The following is a 20,474-nucleotide window of genomic DNA, read 5'->3' as shown; positions in this document are numbered from 1 at the left end:
CACACTGGATCCAGAGAAGTATTCTTAAAAAGTCCAGTAACAAAAAGAGTCATTTGTCAAACATGTCTCTCCTTTATCACTGTCTAACTCTTGGCACACTTTAACACCCTTCTCTTAATTCTCAAACTCATTTTTGCTTTATTCACCTCTCTTGGAAAAGAATTCCTTATCATTTAGCAAATGCAACCCATTTATACAAACCAAGGGGAACCTGTTATTCAAGCTCTTACATACTTACCATTCTACTATCTAGAATCTGTGTCTAATATAGTAGTCACTAGCCCCATGTGGTTATTTAAATTAAATTCAAAATTAACTTCTCATTCTCACTAGCCACACTTCAAGTGCTCAATAGCCAAATTTAGTAAGTGTCAATGAAACTGGATGTCACAGACACAGAATATTTTTGTCCTTGTGGAAAGTTATTTTGAACAGTCCTGATTTAGATGTTTCAACTGTAATAGTGGCTAGACCCTTGAGATAACCCAAAACATTAATAGCAAGAAAAAAATTAATTTTGGGAAAAGAAGAAAATGTATTCATTATGAATGAAGGCAACAAAAAAATGTACCATGCCTAGGAATAAGTAAATAAATCTCCCCAAGTAAATAAACGTTCTCCAAATCGTAACTTCTATTTAACAATCCAACTCTTCCTATGCACTATATAGACTGGCTGGATGATCACATTTTTGCATTCTGAAAAAATCTTCTATGGATTTTCAGAATTATTTTTTCACATAGTATTTATGAAGCTGCCAACCCGTTTTTTCTACTTAGGTAGAATCAAGTTTGGAAAGCTTGGACAGACAGGGAAGAGGGATGTCGCCAATTATATTAATAACCTTTGAATGGGAAGCCAATCTCACATCTTTTCATGGCAAGAAGGGGGCCAGCTCTCTACTTGCCAAGCTATCTGTTCATCTGTTCATTTGCTAGGCTATCACTTCCCCAGGAAACCGGCCTGAAACCTTCCCCTCCCTATGTGCAGCAGCACAGAGCTCATCCCTCCTGGGGTGGTCCAACTACCCCTTCCTGTGCAGCCTCCCACAACCGTGCACATCCTACTTTATTCTAATCACTTACTTACCTGTCTGTCCTCCCCATGAGCTCCTTGGGGGAAGAAAAGTGGTTGACTTTTATTTGTATTCCCAGAACCTAACACTGTTCAACACATAGAAAGTTCTCAAGAAATATTTATTAAACCGAGCTGAGGAAATGGGACTCAAAGTTGTAAACCTGTTTTTCACACTAACTCTGCCTCTAAGTCTTCCAGTCAGGAGAATTTAAGGTACAGTCAATGTAATCTTTGTTACTGTCTGCATTTAATTTGCAGACATTTGAATTAATTTGAAATATTAGCAGGAGCTCTTACTGGCTGCAATCCAATTGGCTATTGGTAGCCTACGAGTATTTTGCTTTCTTTACTATAATAGTTCCTTAATTTCTTGGGGAAAAAATTAAGATATTCTCTGGGCCAGAACAGACTAATTAGTGAAATTGCCAAGTAAAATAAACAATGTTCAATCTGAATTCTTTAATATTTTTCAAAATATACAAATAGATCGCAGAATGATAAAAGTAGGATCTGATGAGCTAAAACAAGCACAATGAAAAATACTGTCTATATTTAAGACTCAGATAAAATTCTCACTCTCCAAAGTGTCTCCAGAAAAATGGCAACTGTTTTTGTTTCTAAGAAATTTGACTTTATAAAATGGGTTAATGCTCAAATTTCAAAAGAGAGGCTTGAAATTGTCATATATTACTGAAAGATTATTTGTTCATCTGCCTGTGCTCTTGAAACCAGAATTGTAATAATTTTGATTAAAATACTAACATTAGCAATCAAAATTTAAGATATAATAATTCAGCACTAAATGCAAATTGTGAAATTTAAAAAAGATCATTTCCTAACCAGGAAATGCATGATTTTTTTTTTGAGTGTTTATATTGATGGCAAGAAAGTGAACTGGACTTTTTCCCTTCTAGGCTGCACTGGGAGCTAACTGGCTCTTTGATTTTGCATCTCCCCTTTTATTATCAATGGAACACCTCATTTTATAACATTCATGCTTAAAGAGAGAATAAATACTATCTTTGAATGCGTTAAGGGATTCAAATCGTGGATCAATTTTATGATTCTTCTTTACTTAGAGCAATGCCCTAGAGATTGTATTTGAATAAAGATTTAGAACTTCCAAATGCTTTCATATGCATTATCACATTTCATGCAAATTGTTCATATACATGATTAGCTCAATTATTCAGGCAACATCTATTCAGTTTATATATTATTCAAAACATTTCATTCTTTTATTTTTTTCTTTCTGGCCTGAAATTTTATCATTTTCTTTCCTATTAGACTTATACTAGTGAGAAAGGAGGAAAGAAAAGAGTGAAAAAAAAAATCAAACAAAATTTTAAAAAATAAAATAAAATAAATCATGGCGATTGTGTTTTAAACGTTTATAAATTTCTTTTAGAAAAAAATGTCTGAAGATATTAAAATTGCTAGTCAAATTGAAGCTCTAGTAAGTAGAGATATTAAATTTAAATGATCTCAAAGTTATTCAATGTTTCCAACTTAATCAAATATACTTAATCTGCAACTGCTAATTAATAACATAATTGTTTCGTAATCATTATTTCCTTTATTTAGACTTGCATGGTTGGAATTATCCTTTTTACAGGTGAGAGAACAGAATTATGGAGGGATGAAGGCGACCTGCCCAAGCAGAGGCCAGGACTAGATACCAAGTCTTTTGATCTCAAGCTTAGCATCCATTCACTGAAGCCGGAGGTCCTCAAGCTTCAGCATGCATCAGAACCTCAGAGGGACGGTAAAACCAAGAAGGCTGGGCCCCACCCCTCAAGTTTCTAATTCAGTGGGTCTGGGTGGAGCCTGTGCATTTCTGCCTCATCAGACAGGAAACTGCTGCCAATGACGTGGAGCCCCTCTACAGCCACCCACACTGCTCTGCCCCTCGACAGCTGGTCACCATTGCGACGCCTGTGCACCTCACACATTCCACCTAAAGGCTGCATGATTGGCTTCCATTTTCTCCCAATACTAGGGAAACGACAGATGGGTCAAATGAAACACAGAAGTAACCTTTTGGTAGGGTTTATTTTAGCTAAAGTGTTTGATACTTTTTTTTTTCTAAGCCACTGAATTTATTAAGTAAAATAAAGAGACACAGTCCAGAAAAGAAAACCATCCCCAGGTCCCTAACCTTCCAAGAGGCCTTTTCTGCCCTCAGAGAATCTGCATAAGCATCATGATGAAAGACGCCCAGATGTCTGTCCTCTCCTCAAACGCACAACACAGTACTGCCATTTGCATTGGGCCAGTGCTTCCCCACCTTTGTAAAGGGCAACTGGTTTGCTCTTAGAAATAAATGACTCTCCTCATATCACTCACTCCAAATAGTTTCAACTCTTCCTCCTTTCTTTTTGTTGGGCAACATCTCACTTTAAATGGGCATTATCTTGTTAATTTTTTTTTTTTCAAACTACATGGGAATATAGATGCTGTGCTTTCCTGGCAAAGCAGCCCAATTGTGACCCGCAGGCAATCCATTAACTGGAGGACTGAGATAACTCGAACCACAACATTCTCTATTAGATCCAAATGGTGAAAACGTAATTGCTGAAAGAAATGGATTACTGACAGTGTGTTAACGTTGAAGGTCATGGTCTTACCTATGCACACTAGATCCATAAAACCATACATTCCATAGCAGATCTGAAAAAGGATGTCCTTCCTCTGCCACACTGCATAGGGGCTGAAGGCTGACCAGAGGAGCCAAGTCACACTGGCTATTAAGAACAGGGATCCTAGGATTACAGCAATCATCTGAACTTTCTCAACCAGTGTTATAGAAATGCTCTGCCACTAAAAGAAAAACAGAGGCATGTAAGAAAGGTGCTGTGTAGAATTAGAAAAGGAAAAAAAAAAACAGTTTCGATCCTGTGTTTCTTTTCATAATGTTAGACCCTTTGAAACCTGAGCAGCCCCCAAATAAATTTTTTCATTTCATCCAGGCTATAAAAAAATAGACAAGCAGATAAAGATTAATGATTTGCCTTCACTTCATTATTTTCAGTAATTTACCATTCTGTAAGTTTAACCTAGTTGGATTCCAGATAATAGTACTGAGTGTGAATAGCTAAGGAATATTTAGTACCTGGAAATCACATTATTATCTTTCATGCATGCATGAAACTAAATACACTCTGACCATTGGGTGAGGACTTCTCTATCTGGTAATTCAGTTTGCTCTTAATACATTTGGCTACTGCAAAAAGAGGGAATTATCTCTCGTTTTTGTAGGAAAAAAATGTAAAAAGCAAATAAGTTATACAAGAACATCAGTGAAAAAGTCATTTAAAATAACACACTAGAATAATCATAAGGGAGGTATAAAACTGTGCATTATCTGTTATTGGTACATTCTGTATACTCAAATATTACTAACTTTTTATTATCTAATGGGTAATGAACAAAGCACTTTTGCCAAGATTTAGAATTTGTACCTACATGAAGTATCTTTGAAGCTCACAAACATTTCAGCACATACTCTTCAGTGGGGCAAATAATTTGGTGCCCTAAGTATCAATATTCGAAAGAATTTACAGTACAAATGACCAAAAATCCTTCAAGGCTGCTATTGACTGGAGACGATTAATTAGTCATGTTCTCACTTTTGCATAATTGAAACAGAAACGAAATCAGAATTGTTATTAAGGTTTGCCAGTAAACCATGAAACTCAAAATGACCTGCCTAATCTCATTCTGTATGGAAGAGCTCTGGCTATTGCAACACATGGCTCATCAGAAGATTCTTAACCAGTTTTGTAAATCTTTTCAAAAACAGGGTAAGCAATCAGTGTCCACAGGATGAATATGAAATTTCATCAAACTCTTTACTTACCTTCAGTCTGAACTTATCTCTCCCTCATTGTATATTTCTGTCACGCTCTCCCTTTCATACACACACAGTAAGTAAATAATTTTCATGTAACACTTTAAGTATGTATTTGACCTTCCATATTCATACTATTAAATTCTCCATTTGTTAAAGATTAAATATCAATGTACATTTGAAATATTTCATTCTCTAAAGTCATTTACCTTATTTTTATTTTAAAAAACAGAACCAAACCACAAAGTTTGGTGAAATCCTGTGAGAAAGAGATTTCTATTCACTTTAATGTAAAGATAATTCAGTGAGAAATGGTTTGTGCTTTTACAATTCTGAATGAATACTAATTAAACAAATTCATAAGTGGGAGTTGAACAATGGGAACACATGGACACAGGGAGGGGAACATCACACATTGGGGCCTTTTGGGGTGGAGGGCAAGGGGAGACAGAGCATTAGGACAAATACCTAACGCATGTGGGGCTTAAAACCTAGATGACAGGTTGATGGGAGCAGCAAACCACCATGGCACATGTACACCTACGTAACAAACCTGCATGTTGGGCACCTGTATCCCAGAAGTTAAAGTAAAATAAAATAAAATAAAAATAATTAAACTAGTGGATATTATGTTGCCATTACAAATGAATCAAGATTGTATTCCAAGATGTGTTTGAACTTGTTTTATTCCTTGTTCCCCGACATAATTCTAAGTACATTTATTCCAAACTGCCAGGCCTTTGTACTTTTAATCATTTCAAATTTGGTGTCACCAAACAGATGTCAAGTGTCAGTATCTCTTGTACTTGTTCAGTTTTGATGCTCATTAAAACTTGTTTTGAATGCAACATGGTGAGAAATGAAGAAAACAGCTATCATCCGTCCTAAATGGGGCTACCATGTCCATACACATTACCTTATCCTTTAGCAATCTATTAATCACAGCAGATAGATGAAAACAAAGCATACTTTTAAGTCCATGAGGCAAAGATGTTCAGTTGTGTGTGTGTATGCGCATGTGTTTGATTTTTACGTGGTGGGCTGCATGTTTGAAATGTGTATGCCTGATTTGGAGGAATCCTAGGTAATCAAAGGTAAGTAAGGAGGATTCACCAGGAAGAGACTTTACTGATACTTATTTTCTGTTTGCCAATAATTCTATGATGAAATCTTAGGGGAGTTAAATTTGAATAGCTCAAAACTGCATAATGAATTATATTTGGCTTCAATTAGACCTACTAATTAATTGATCCAAGCCTACTTGCATGATAATTCAACATTGTGGCTGTAGACCATCGTGTAGTGTGTTAGGCCCTACTGAACACTTGGATTTGGGAAGATGGAAGTGATCGTTGGATGCACTGGCTGACGTGTTTCCTGGGACCCAGGAAATCAAGTGGCCATACACTCACCCTGAGGTGCCAGGCTCTTCCTTTTCTGTACAGCATGCTTCTGACACATGAGGTGTGGCTGCTCCAAGGTGAGGAGGGTGAATGAAGGGAGAGGCTCACCAGAAGCAAGAAACATGGACGCTTCACACTTCTTTTGGTGACAGCTAATTTACATTTGTGTACAGTTCAAATGCTTGGCAGTTTGGAATAAGTGTGTTTAAGATTACATCCGGGGGCAAGGGAAGAAAGAGCAATCCCAGATTATAGTACACTGGGAAGCTTAACTATTCACTGTCATCATAGAAATTATTTTTGTTATAAATATAAGGAGTAATTTGAGATTTTTGAAGATTTTTTTTAAAAAGGATAAATTGTACAAAATCTATAGTGAGCTCCCTGAAATTTTGGGGGGTTTTCTATCACTCTGCTAATAATGCAAATATGTAAATGTACTTAAAAGTAAACAGATGTTCCTCAAATACTGATGAACCTTAAAATTACATCATTTTTGAATAGTTAATGAGGACACACCATTACTGAAACCAAAATTGCTAAATTCAATTATAAACACAGGAATTTTCCTTTGAAGACAGCTGTTACCTTGGTAATTTCTTTCTTTGTCCACTATATATGGTGCTTTCTTATATCTACCATTATGTGTAAAAAGGAGGGCTGCTCTCATTCTTCCACTGGAAGAAAGAATTTTGCCATCAACCAGCAGAAACATTCATCCAGTGTCCTTGCCCTTGGAGGGAGGGCATCATCTAATGGGCTCAGCCTGAAGGAGTCATGTTAATGGGCCATTTGCTTCGATGATAAAAGTAGAAAATAAGTCTCATGAGACTTCTCTCTCTACCCCAATGTTACATCCAAAAGTTTTGGAAATAATCCAAAGGCCAGGATTTAAGTGCATGAGACTATTTTCAAAACTTTTGAACAAAATATTTCAATAGATAAACACAAGGTCTCCTCTAAAGAGATACATAAGAATGTGGGTGTTTGTGTGTATGTGTGTGTGTTCATACGTGCATGTGTGTTTCATTTGTGTGTGTGTTCGTGTGTGTGTGTCCATGTGTACGTGTGTGTTCATATGTGCACGTGTGTGTTTCCTATTACTAGGAAAGTAATACAACAATAACCAGATTGGCTCTAAATAGTTGCTATTGTTTTCTTTCTTTCCGTAATAGTTGAATATGTGTGACTCTTTCATATTCCCGAAAAGCTGTTTACTTCTACAAAACAATTTCATCTACTGTTTCTGGCAAAAGTGGGACCAATTGGCACCTCTTTTGAAAGTTCACCCTCATTTACTACAGTAGAAGAAATAATAAAATTTACTAAATTTTATAATTTAGTAACAATAGCTTATATTTATATAGGACTGATACATGCTAGGCATTTTTCTAAGATATTTTATATATGTATTAAGTCATTTAATTCCTACAACTCCTCTATGAAGGAATTACTATTATTATCCCTATTTTACAGATAAGTAAATTGAGGCAGAGAAGCTGAACAACTTGCTCAAGGTTCACATCTAGTCAGGACTGGAGCTGATGTACAACCCCAGGTAGTTTGGCTTCTAGGGTCATGCTTTTACCACTTACACTAGACCATGTAATAATTCCACTGAGAGTTTTCATAACAATTAATGGCATACACATAATCTCTGCAGTGCCAGGACAACTCTCCTGATGAAACTTCCCAGTCTGTCTTTTCTAGGCTACTGAAAGAGCTTTCTAGCTGAACTTGAAGCTGTGAGTCATTCCCTGCTCCTTGGAGTTAATTCCCCACGGTTCACTCCTAATGAAAGGGGAGCTGCCCCTCTAAGCTTCAGCAAGGAGGGCTAAATGTTTGGTTTAGCACATATCTTCAGAGTCTGGCAGAAGGATGAAAAAGGAATGGAGGGCGATTAATAGGAAGAGAGGAAAGGAACAAGGAATGAATAAAAGAAGGAAGGAAGGAAGGAAAGGAGGGAGGGAGGGAGGGATACCCCTCCATTCGGCTTCAAATGACTTGTTTTTATTCTCCTAAATGTACTGTTTACTTTACACTCTTTCCTCAGCATGCAATGCCTCTCTCCTCTTTTCTCACCTGATCCATCTGTCCATACCTGGCAATAAGGCCACCTCTTCTAAAAAGTGGTCCTCTCCTGCCCTTCCTCTCCTAAACAGGATCCCTCTAGCTGGGCCCCCACTGTCCACTATTTATTCTTGTGGGGAGAGATGGCTTCTTTCCTTCACACTTGAATCCCAGATAGCCATGCCCATCCCCGCTGTCCCTAGACTGCAGGTTTCCTGGTGGTGGAAGCTGAGTCTCATGCCCGCTCCTGTGCACCACACAGCTGAGTACACTTAGGAAATGCTGGAAATACACAGAATTCTGACTTTAGTTTCGACCACCAATCCGATAGCCAGGTTTGCAGCCAGACAGCTGTATCCATTCCATGAGTGCCTATGGGATACAGACCCACTCTGGCCAAGCCACCAGTTAGTCAAGAAGTGAGAACTCAGATCTGTCTCCAAAGCCTCAGTTCTTTCTAAAATGCCCTTCTCTCTGCCTACTCCCTCTGCTCTCACTCCTTCATCCTCTTCTTAAACTGACACATCCTGCATCTGAAAGGAAAACCAACATTGGCTCAAGCATACCTATTTAAAAGGTGGCTGTTGGAATGGAGAAAAATAGACACTCCAAAAGCAGTCCAACAAAGTTCCAAAATCTGGCTCATAGCTTTCTCTCTCTCTTTTTTTTTTTTTTTTTTTTTTTGAGGCAGAGTTTTGCTCTTGTTGCCCAACTGGAATGCAGTGGTGCCATCTTGGCTCACTGCAACCTCTGCCTCCCAGGTTCCAGGGATTCTCCTGCCTCAGCCTCCTGAGTAGCTGGGACTACAGGCACGTACCACCACACCTGGCTAATTTTTGTACTTTGTTTTTTTAGTAGAGACAGGGTTTCACCATATTAATCAGGTTGGTCTTGAACTCCTGACCTCATGATCCTCATAGCTTTCTAAATGGTCTCTCCAAATATTTCTTGAATCTGAAAGCTGCAGTTTGGTAAATTATTAACATGAAGAAGACAAGCTCAAGGAGTTATATCTCTTTAATTGTAATGAAATTTTGGGAGAAATTAACTCACATTGGACGTTACGTAATATTCCTTTTACATGTAGTTGTTTAGAGATGTACCAATAAGGTCCACCAGTCCTACAAAGATTCTGGAAATGTACATGGCCCAGAACTGGGTATCTTTGTGTGGAAGATTCCTTGTCAGCGGACTATTCTCCATGAGAAATTAGATAAGCACTCCAATAATTACCACAGATTGCTGTGAAACTAGGCAAATACTGTATTCTTATCAATGAAGTATGACTAATTAATGGAGGCTTATTACTGCCTTCAGAGAATAAAGGAGGGAAGAAAAAGTTGTGAATTTTCTTTAAGGAAATGGCAGGGTACTCCAAGTCTCTTCCTGTACAAATCCATTCCAGCTAGTAAGCTAAGCACTTGAGAAAGACATACACTCCATCAGGTCTCTAAAAAGCTATTTAGACAAAAGTGGACTTGTCTTTCTGTTGTCTGAAAGAGTTAATAAACCTTCTCAATTTAGGAACCAATTTCCTCTCTAAAAATAGCACATGCTCAGCAGGAACTAGGCTGAACTCGGAGGGAGAGAAGATCTCTTGAGGGGCCTTAAATCACTCAGTCTCAGGTACTGTTTCATCTTTGTTTTTACAAGGCAGGCCAGAATGAATCATAAGTTAATACATTTGTAGTACGATGATTTATACTGTGGGCCATGACAGGTGGGATTACTTACCAGTGTCACAGGAGAGAACACCTGCTCTTAAGAGGTGTCCTCTTCAGAAAATGAATTTAGCTAAAACTTACATTCAGTCATCTTTAGATGGTGTGCAAATTGCATCACTAAAGTTGAGATTTGAAATGCTGGCAGAAAACATCTCAATGTGTAATCAAGTTGACATGTAGATACAAAATTCAGTTAATTATATGCCCATTCTTTGTAGAGCTGTATTTATAGGCTCCATATTAAAAGTGATTTTCATGATTTGGTAGGAGTCCTTTCTGCTAGAAAAGCATTTTTCACAAACTTACCAAAGCTGAGCTAAAGATTAGACAAAAGGAATTTGCTTTGCTTGAGAAAGAGGAAATCTAAACAATCTTGAGAAAATTATTAGAAAACACAGAACCATTTCTCTGGAAAAACTGTTAAAAAATAATTAAATGGAAAAAGAATATAATAAACTGATCCTAAATATGGAAGGAGCAGTAAGGAGAAATTATAAATAAGTTTATGCCCATTAATGCCATAGCGTAAAGGAAATAGGTAAATAAGTTCCTTGGAAAACTTAATTACCAAAACTGACTCAAGAAGAAATGGAATGTATAAATAATTCTACATAAAAACTGAAGTTATCATCAAAAGCCTTCCACAAATGAGATAACAAACACCTCCAGGACCAGTTTCACTAGATGTTATCAAGCATTTAAAGACAAAACCGAATCAATCTTACATATTCTCTGTCGGAAATCAGAAGAGGACAGAACATGTCCCAACTCATTTTACAAGGCCAACGCCACCCTGATACCAAAACCTGACAAGAACGTTACAAGAAAAGACAAATTTCAGGCCAATATTCTTTATGAGAACGTATGAGAAAAAAATTCTCTACTAGACATTAGCAAATTGAATCCAACAACATATAAAAACAACCGTGCAGCATGGGTGAGTCAGGTTCATCCTAGAAACGCGAGGTCAATACAACATCCAAATAGCAATCAATGCAACAGATCATATTAGAAATAAAAATATCCTCTCAATAGATGTGGTAAAATCATTTGTTATACCCCCATTCATGATGAAAAATAGCAAGAGAAAGAAAATTTCTTAGCCTGAAAAGGGCATCTACAAAACACTTACAGATAGGATCATACCTAATTGTGCAGGGTGGCTCGGTGGGTGGGGGGAAGCTATCGTTTCTCTGATTAGGAATTAGAAAAAGATTTTCACCCTTATTAATACTTCTATTCAGTGTGACACTGGATGTCCTACTCAATGCAATAAGCCAAATATAAAAAGAGAAAGTATAAAGATTATGAAGGAAAAACTATAAAACTGTCTGTCTGTGTAGAAATCCTAGGGAATTTAAAAGAAAACCTAATACAATTAGAAAATTAATTTAGCAAAGCCTCAAAATACAAGATAACAGGCCAGGTGTTGTGGCTCACACCTGTAATCCCAGCACTTTGGGGAGGCAGAGGCAGGTGGATCACCTGATGTCAGGAGTTTAAGACCAAACTGGCCAACATGGTGAAACCCCCTCTCTACTAAAAATACAAAAATTAGCTGGGTGTGGTGGTGAGTGCCTGAAATCCCAGCTACTTGGGAAGCCGAGGCAGGAGAATCACTTGAATCCAGGAGGCAGAGGTTGCTGTGAGCCAAGATCTCCCCACGACACTCCAGCCTGAGAGAAAGAGGGAGACTCCATCGCAAATAAAAAGAAAAGAAAAAAAAATACAAGATAACACTTATTGATTATAATTAAATATCAGCAGCAAAAAGTTGAAAAGAGAAATCACAAAAACAATACCACATAAACAACAAAAATCATAAATTACTTAGGAATAAGATTTTTAAAAGATAATCTACAAATGGTTGTTAGATAAAATTCAAAAAGAACAATATAATATTTATTTTTTAAAACTGTTGGGGTGTTCTTGTTAAATGATCCTCCAAACCTCTTCTTCCTTGTACCTACACTCTGATGTAACACTTTTTAGCTTAATAGAAGCCATTTTCTTTGTAAACAGAGGAAAAGAAAAATGCAGATATGAGCATTAAACAAGGAATGCACACCTATTAACTATGGGTTTACGAATGGAGATTTTTAAGAAAGATGATCAAATTTTTGAGAAATATGACCCACTGATTTCTGATTTCTAGGAATATGAATTTGGACTACGATAACTATGAATTGGCTCCTGTCATATCAGCCATATGGTAGAAATTTGATACTGTATAGAGATACATTTAAAAGTGTTTCAAATTTTTATAGAATTATTATAACCCATAAAAGAGAAAGGAAAAAAGAATTCAATTGATTAAATATTATAATGCAAACAATCACTTTGCTGATTTTCCACTGATATCATTCCATTAAAAACATTTTTAAATGCCAAAAATAAATAAAACCCACATAAATTACAGCTGCGGCTAAGAAGACTCACCATTGTTCAGATTGTTATTCTCCTCCATTTTAACTTCAAAAGTAAAAACAGAAGCAAAATCGTATCAGGAAAACAAAAGCTTCTTTTTTTGTTCAGTTTATCAAAAAGTTTTTAAAAAGAGACCACTCATTTGATGTTAATCAGTGTAATTTTAATTCACAGAAATCAAAAAAAGAAAATCGTTGGTTGCTATTTACAAAAGAATCAGGCATGAGAAAATGCTCGAGACTCACTTTCCTGTGTGAAAAGATCTTCGGCTATGGGTAATGCACATCCTCTGAGGGATGGTGTCTTGACCATACATCATCATTCTGTTTAATTAAAACGCCTTGAACTCAGTCATGCAACCAACAGAAAAGCAGACAGGTGGGTTGGGAGGCTCCCCATGTGTACGTGGGAATGCTGTCAGGGTTTCATGTTATTGTACAGAATTTAAATGTCAATACAAATTTTCTTCCAGAAACCTAGAAACCCCAGGGGGTTTGAAGGGCCATGAGCATTGCAGACCCAGGACTATGGCAATGTGCTCAGTTTGATTTGCTGCTCGGGAGGAAGGAATTAAGCACCCTGAAGTATGGGTTACACTGGGGGTTCCTGGGATAAGTGTCCAAGACAATAAGACTGAGTCCCAGGATTACAAAGGAGGAGAGAAATGTTCTTTCCCCAGAAAAGAAGCCCTGGGAGGAGGTAGCCTCTAGGAAAACTTCACTCTGATAAGGAGATTTTCTTCCCCAACCTTCCTCAGGGTACTGGACTTAAGAAGAGTGGGCGTGGGAGTGGGTGAGGTTGCCCTTTAACTCCAGAACCAGGAGAATAAAGTGGTGGATGAATCAGAACAAACGTAAAACTGGCCCAGGGGCCATGGAGGTACTCCAAAAGGAGTACCAGGCCAGGGCCAGAGTGACCAGGTAAGCCAGGAAAGTTCCAAAATTCAATTCCAGGAGGAGGAAAGTTGATACAAGGTGAAGGTTTGGTTATCAAGAGAGAATCAGGACCAGCAGAGCCCAGCGATGTGGAGTAAAGAGTGATGCTAAATGGGAAGGCAGCTGTAGGTGGCCAGGGACCAGGATGCTAACAAAACGAGTGAGATGGGTCTCACAAAGAACTGTCCACCCAAGAAAATCCTTCCAGCAAAGGCTACCCTTTCCCCAGGTGCCAAGTCTTTTAGAAACAGGAGTTGAATCCTGTTTGGAGAATCTCCTATCCATCTGTCTCCATTCATAGCAGGAAGGGATATTAGAGCAGCAGAAGGTGTAAAAAGTGTTCTTAGAAGGAATAAAGATGCTTAGTAGGAAAGTTATGTTTAAATTAGAAAAATCCCTCAATAACTGAGTAGTAACCGGAGCAACAACTATTTGGACTGACTGGCAAACATTAATTTAGCAACTAAATTAATGGGTGCAGAGTCCACAGAAGGAACATCAGATTCTGGATTTTACAAAAAATGAAAAGCATATTTATTCCTCTATTTGCTTCCTCTGATTCCTCCAGAACCATCCATATCTCATCTTTCCACGTTATCTCCTCTTTGACTGTTGTAGATTTTCATATTTGTCAGAGGCTTACTAGTCCCGATTTAACAGTATAAAAGTTGAAATAAAAATGCATTTTAGCTCTTCAGTTTTCAAGAGTTTATGTAGCCTTCTCCTCTCAGTTTTAATTGTTTCTCATAACAAAAGCAGGCTGTTTTTTCAAACCAGGGAGCTCTTCCCCAAGTGTCAACTGTCTAATATGATTAGGCTTAGTAACTAGATTTTGCCCCACATGAATTAAAAGTGTGTATCTGCATGTGATGCATTTTTATTTCATTACTCCTCTCAATATTCAGTATTAATTATGTTTAAATATAGGCTTCCCAGGGGAGCCCTATCTAACTAATTAGTAGGTGGTCATAACCAGATTTACTTGTTCTCTCCTTTGCTAAAGGAGCTTATTTAAACTCTCAACAGGATATTGCTGTTTTCAACACAGCTTTTGGAACAGAATTTTTATTGAAAGCAATGACCTTCCCACTTGAAATATTTTACTTCATGTAGGCCAGTGCAATCTCTCCTGGTGGTCAGAACAACACTGTTGGTAATTAGGGACCATAGCATGAGGCAGATTACTGCTTCCATGAAATTTATGCAGAATCTTTCACAAAGTGGCTTCTCTTGGTGACAGGGAGACGGCATACTATATTGGGACAAACAGAGATTTGTGAATTGGCACTGCTACCAGGTGATAATTCTTCTCATAAGGATCTCAATCTTCCCCTTTATAAAATGGCATTGGGTCTATCTTAGAATAATTATGTGTTGATGCCTCCATGCGTTGGCCTCCTTAACCAGAGTTCTGAGAACTGAGACAATGGCTATGAGATCATAAGGTGGCTGAGTCAGTAACAGAAAAAACACAGCCCATTAAGCCGAGTTGAATGTGCAGTGTTCACTACTACATGGCACTGGGCTTTGCCTCAGTTCTTGGTTAAAGTCACACTGTGAGATGACACCGATAGGTAAAAGAGGCAGGGAAACACTGGGTAGAAGAGGGTGGGGTCCCTGGAGAGGGTTCCACCCTCAAGCCTGGACCTGCGGTCCTAAATGAGAACTTCACATCCCTGGTTTCCTTCACATCCCTGAATGTTGCCTTCCGGCCTATCACTCCCCCTGTCCTGTGCCCATAAGAACCCCAGACTCCAGACTTAACTCAAACACACAGAAGAGAGGTGTCTGAATGTCGACAGGAGAAGCAGCAGCCGGACATTGGAGACTATGGTCAGAAAGGAGTTTAGCTATGGACAGCTGAACTCTAGGGGAAGACTCCCTTCCCACTCCAACCCTGTACCAGCTCGCCATCCCACTGAGAGCCACTTCCACTGCTCAACAGAATCCCCACATTCACCATGTTTCAAGCCTGTGTTACCTCATTCCTCTTGAGCACCGGACAAGGGCCTGGGTGTGGGTCAACAGGCTGTCACGCTGCCTCTCTACTGAGCTGTTTAGTGGCTGCCCTGGGCCAGTACAGGGTTTGTTCCTGCCAGGACCCAACGGCACTTGCCCTGGCTCCTGCACTCACTCACCTGCCTGCTCCCCGTTTCGCAAGGGGTTTGAGCATTGTTAGCTAAGTAAGTGAGCCACCCTTTCAGGAGTCCCACAAAGGGGTCAAGGGAATTATCTTGTCTCAACATCACTGATATAAAAATACACATGGAATTCTGACCCTTTTAAGCATCTAATATGTATAAAGGTATTAATTCAACATACAATTGTCAGATGTCTGGTACATGCCAGACCCTGCAGAAGTCACCATGAGGTCACAGCCCAAGCAGAAAAACAAAACAAAACAAACAAACAAAAACTCCACAGACGTCACAATACAGCTTGGTATACACTGATAGAGAAAAGTGAATACGGTGCTTGCTGAATGGAGAAATTGCATCTGCTGTGGTCATCAGGGGAGGCTTCCAGAACAAGGAAGTGCTTGAGCTGAGTTTGAGTTGGAAGAGTTGGCTCGGTGGAGAGACAGCTAAGGACCAGGGAAGATGAAGGACACACAAGGAGAAGTATGTGCACAGGAGCTGGTGTGTTTGGGAAATAGTGAGGTTTTATTGTTGCTAGAGAGTAGAGTCCACGTGGGCAAGCTCAGGGGTTTTCTAGCATTAACTGTGGAGTTTGAATTTTATCCTGCAAGGCAATGACGATTACAAAGTCACAAGAAAGAACCAGGTTTGAATGTGAAAGAATATCGCAGGGACATTCACCTGCCTAGTCCTGTTCTTGCTTCCTGTATTTTCCAAAGATGGTTAAAATAATACATCCTGTCCATGTGCTTTTTTGCCACGTGGCTCTTGTCATTCCCCATCAAGAAGTTGTGCCCATTTCTCCACCCTCTGGAATACAGGGGATGCTCTGACCAATCGCACATGGCAGAAGTGGCTCTGTATCAATTCCAAACACAGATTTTAGCTGACCTGGCAGCTTCTGTTTCCCCTTTTTTAAAAGCCATGCCACATAAGAAGTACTGAAACCATCATGCCATGAGAAGCTCAAGCCGCAAGGGATTAGGCCCTAGCAGATGAGACGCCATGTGGAGAGGGAGACCAAGGAGCACTGAGGCACTAGGCATGTAAGTGAAGTTCTCATGGGAGTACATCCTCCTGCCCAAGAATCCTAGGCAGATGCCACATTGATCACAGACAAATCAACCAGCAGAACCCTTTCAGACCATAAAATTGTGAGCGAAAAAAAAAAAAAAATACTTGTTTCAAACCACTAAATATATTTGCATCATAGTAACCTCAGGAGAAACAGACTAAGATTTAGAAAACCAGACTCTTACTGTATCACCAACTCAGCTGAGCTGCCCAACTTAACCCTTTCTCTTCCTTATCGTTAAAAATGAAGATTTTGATTAAGTCATTTTATGGCCCCTTTCTACTCTACAATTCCCTAGAGTACTAGCTTCTCTTTATTATTTAAACTTTTCTTTCCTTCCCATCTTTCCCCCTTAACCCATCTCCTTTTCCCCACCACTACCTTAGGAATTCTATAACAAAAAGCCATTAAAGGTATGGGAAATGTTTTGAGGGTGATAAAATATTCTACAACTATATGGTGGTAAAAGTCGAACAAGTTTATAAATTTATTAAAAATTATTGAATTGTACACTTAAAATGGGGGAATTTTATGGCATATAAATATCTCAATAAAATGATTTTTTAAAGACCTGAAAAAAAAATCCTTAAAACAGCCAAATGCATGAAATCTTTTTGGCGATTATTTGCCTTATTGGTATGTGCTATATTCAATTGTAAAATACTTGAAATGCACTTAACTTTTAAAAGTAAATCTAACTCCTGGCACAACCCAACAGAGAGTCAACCCCAAAGAAGTCCATTTCCTTCAAGGAAAAAAGCTCAGAGTTTTTGTTTTGTTTTGTTTTCTGTTTTTTTCTTCCTGGAAGGTTGTAGGGTGGCTAATGAGTTTGGATTCTGAGGTCAAATTTCAATCCAGGGTCTGTTGCTCCATGTCTTTGCTGTATGACTTTGAGCAAAAAGAACCTATTATCCTCACTTTCAAAACTGGATAATAGTAATTATTATTTATGTAAGGTTATGGTGAGAACTAAACACACACACACATACACACACACACACCCCCACATACACACACACACATGCACACACACCCTCTCTCTCTCACACACACACACACTCTCTCTCTCTCTCTCTCACACACACACACACACACACACTCACACATACACTCACACACACATTCCCCCCAGTATCCCACAGGGTCTGGGCACACAGTGGGTGTTCAGATAGCTGTAATTTTTTTTCACAGGTAAAAGAGCACTGACAACTTCTCCGAGTAAGGCAAATCCCTTAGCCCTTCACTTCTGGAGGCTTCTAGATGAAGTCTGATGGACAAATAAGCACCAGTGTGTCTGGGCCCGGCGCATCTCCCAGTTCAACTCCAAATCATGTCTCCTTTCCTGACATCCTGTGGTGCTTTGCATATCGCATTGGTTGAAGTGCAAAGAAATCCTTCCCGCTGACATAAAGAATTGTAAATCTCTTATGTGAGATCTGGCAACTCATTAATCCTCAGTAAGGAATGGGGAAAGGGAGGGATAGCTACGATACCTTCTCATATTTTATTCTTTACTTTGAACAATATTTTAATATAACAAAAAAACAAATGTCTTTCTGTGAGTTCCTAGAATTCCTTGCAGTCCTTTAGTTTTCCCATCGATAAGGGTGGGACAGTAATAATAAAGAACAAGCTTGGCCTCACTAAAGAGATCTTCCCCTTGCTTAAACTTTAAGGCAGTTGTTCACATTTCATTGAGAATTAGCTATTTGCCAAGCCAGGAAGAAATGTACTGAGATACCCCAGCCTCTGGCCAGAACACCTGACAGTCCAGGAAGGGAGAAGATACTTGGCCAATGGCTACAGCAGATCCCCCCAGCTATATCAAGCCACAGAGAAGGTAACATGGGCTCTGGGGTTTTGAAGCATCTGTAGAAGTTCATTAGGCAGAAAGGAATGTGTTCATCAGAAGAGCAAACACCTCTCGCTCTCTGGCTTCCTGTTTTTTCTTCAATTTTGTTTTATCTTTCACTTGCCTTCTTCATACTTTTGAGTTCTCATCCCATGTCTGGTTTTGCAAGTCAGCAACAAACAGTCAAACGGTGACTTGCTTAGCCCTGTTATGTGAATAATCCAGTATAACACGTTTTTTTTTTTACCTTCGAAGAGCTCACAATTTACTTGATAAGATCATAGCACAAGAAACAGAGGGGACCAAACAATACTGCATGTCATCGAGCCATAAACTGTGCAGAAGAGACTGTGAGTTTCCTAATGGTAGCTGGGTGGAGAGATGTCAATGTAAGCTAAAGCAATTTAGAAAGGATTCCTGTAGGAGGCAGACCTCCCTGTAAATGGCAGGGAATACTGGGAGATATAAAAGTCTGAGATGAGACCTTCTAGGCAGGAGGAACTGGAATAAGGCTCCAAGAAGGGGGAATGAGCAAGGGGTGCCTCTGTGGCACCCCATTTAAAATAAGACTATGCCTAATAACTACAGAGGAGTCATTTGCAAAGCAGAGGGTCTGGACATGGTGGCTCATGCCTGTAATCCCAGCACTTTGGGAGGCTGAGGCAGGCGAATCATGAAGTCAAGAAATCGAGACCATCTTGGCCAACATGGTGAAACCCCATCTCTACTAAAAATACAAAAATGAGCTAGCTGTGGCAGTACGCATCTGTAATCTCAGCTACTTGAGAGGCTGAGGCAGGAGAATTCCTTGAACTCAGAAGGCAGAGATTGCAGTGACCCAAGATCACGTCACTGCACTCCAGTCTGGCGACAGAGCAAGACTCCGTCTCAAAAAAAAAAAAAAAAAAAAAAAAAAAGAATGAATGAAAAGGAGAAAGTGTGGGTGGCAATCCGATAGCTCTATCTACACAACATCCAACAATATGACCAATTTTTTCCCCGTAAATCCTCTTTACATACCACCTCCCTGACCGCACTGTGAGCTCTCTACCGGCAGGATGTCTGAGTTCTGTGACTTGGCCCAATGCCATGGGAGCATTAGATCACAAGACACATTGGGCCCATGCACGAAATGTGCTTTTGTTTTGTTTCTTTACATGAGTGGCTTGTGGTGACAGCATGAAAGGATCCAAAAAGCCACATTAGCTTCTCATTCTAGTCCAGCCATTCTCAACCAAGGGTGATTTTGCCCTACCCTACCCTGTCACCAGGAGATATCTGACAATATCTGGGGATTTTGTTGTTGTTGTTGTTATTACTGGAGATGGTGCCATCTAGCAGGTAGAGGCCAGGGATGCTGCTAAATAGCCTGTGATGGACAGGACAGCCCTCACAACAAAAAACCCTTCTGACCCGAACTGTCGGTAGTGCAGAGGTTGAGAAACCCCGTTCCAGTCTATCACATACAAAGACCAAACAGGGGATGTGTCTGGATTGTGGATGCTCTGGTTGTGTTCTCTTTTGATCTTAAAGCACGTTTGTCTTTTACAAGAAACAAGGGGAAAGTCACTTCATTACTTTCAAGATGATTGCACTTTGTGTCCTCGGAAACTTAGCAGCAGTAATGCCCAGTGTGTCATGGGTCACCTCATCAGCCAGCACCCGGCATTAGAGTGACTGCATCTAGAAAGTATATGAGAAACAGGTGGCACATAGAGGAAGATGCCCAGTGATGGCTAAGGTGCTGATAGGGTCAGTGTGACATGTTAAAGACATGTTCAAATTCTCTGTGGTTCTGAATGTGGTAAACTATGTGGGTATATACAGAATAACACGCTCTTTTTTTTTTTTAATGATAAGTGACTCAATGAAGAATTGATAGAGAAAGAAAAGCACATTGCTTAAGGAAAGATTTCTTTGTAA

The 20,474-nt window shown here is 39.2% G+C and overlaps 1 protein-coding gene across 1 annotated transcript in view; it reads right to left on the bottom strand.

The window, feature by feature from the left end:
* Positions 1 to 20,474, bottom strand: part of MARCHF11 (membrane associated ring-CH-type finger 11) — a 119,309-nt gene that overhangs the window by 19,830 nt on the left and 79,005 nt on the right. The window contains exon 3 of the mRNA XM_010343083.3: positions 3,705 to 3,897. Within this exon, the coding sequence (XP_010341385.2) occupies positions 3,705 to 3,897 (193 nt within the window). The remainder of the gene's footprint in view (positions 1 to 3,704; positions 3,898 to 20,474) is intronic.

The sequence above is a fragment of the Saimiri boliviensis genome, chromosome 1 (genome assembly GCF_048565385.1).
Source record: "Saimiri boliviensis isolate mSaiBol1 chromosome 1, mSaiBol1.pri, whole genome shotgun sequence".
NCBI classification, from domain to species: domain Eukaryota; kingdom Metazoa; phylum Chordata; class Mammalia; order Primates; family Cebidae; genus Saimiri; species Saimiri boliviensis.
This window is presented reverse-complemented; position numbering and strand designations above follow the sequence as displayed.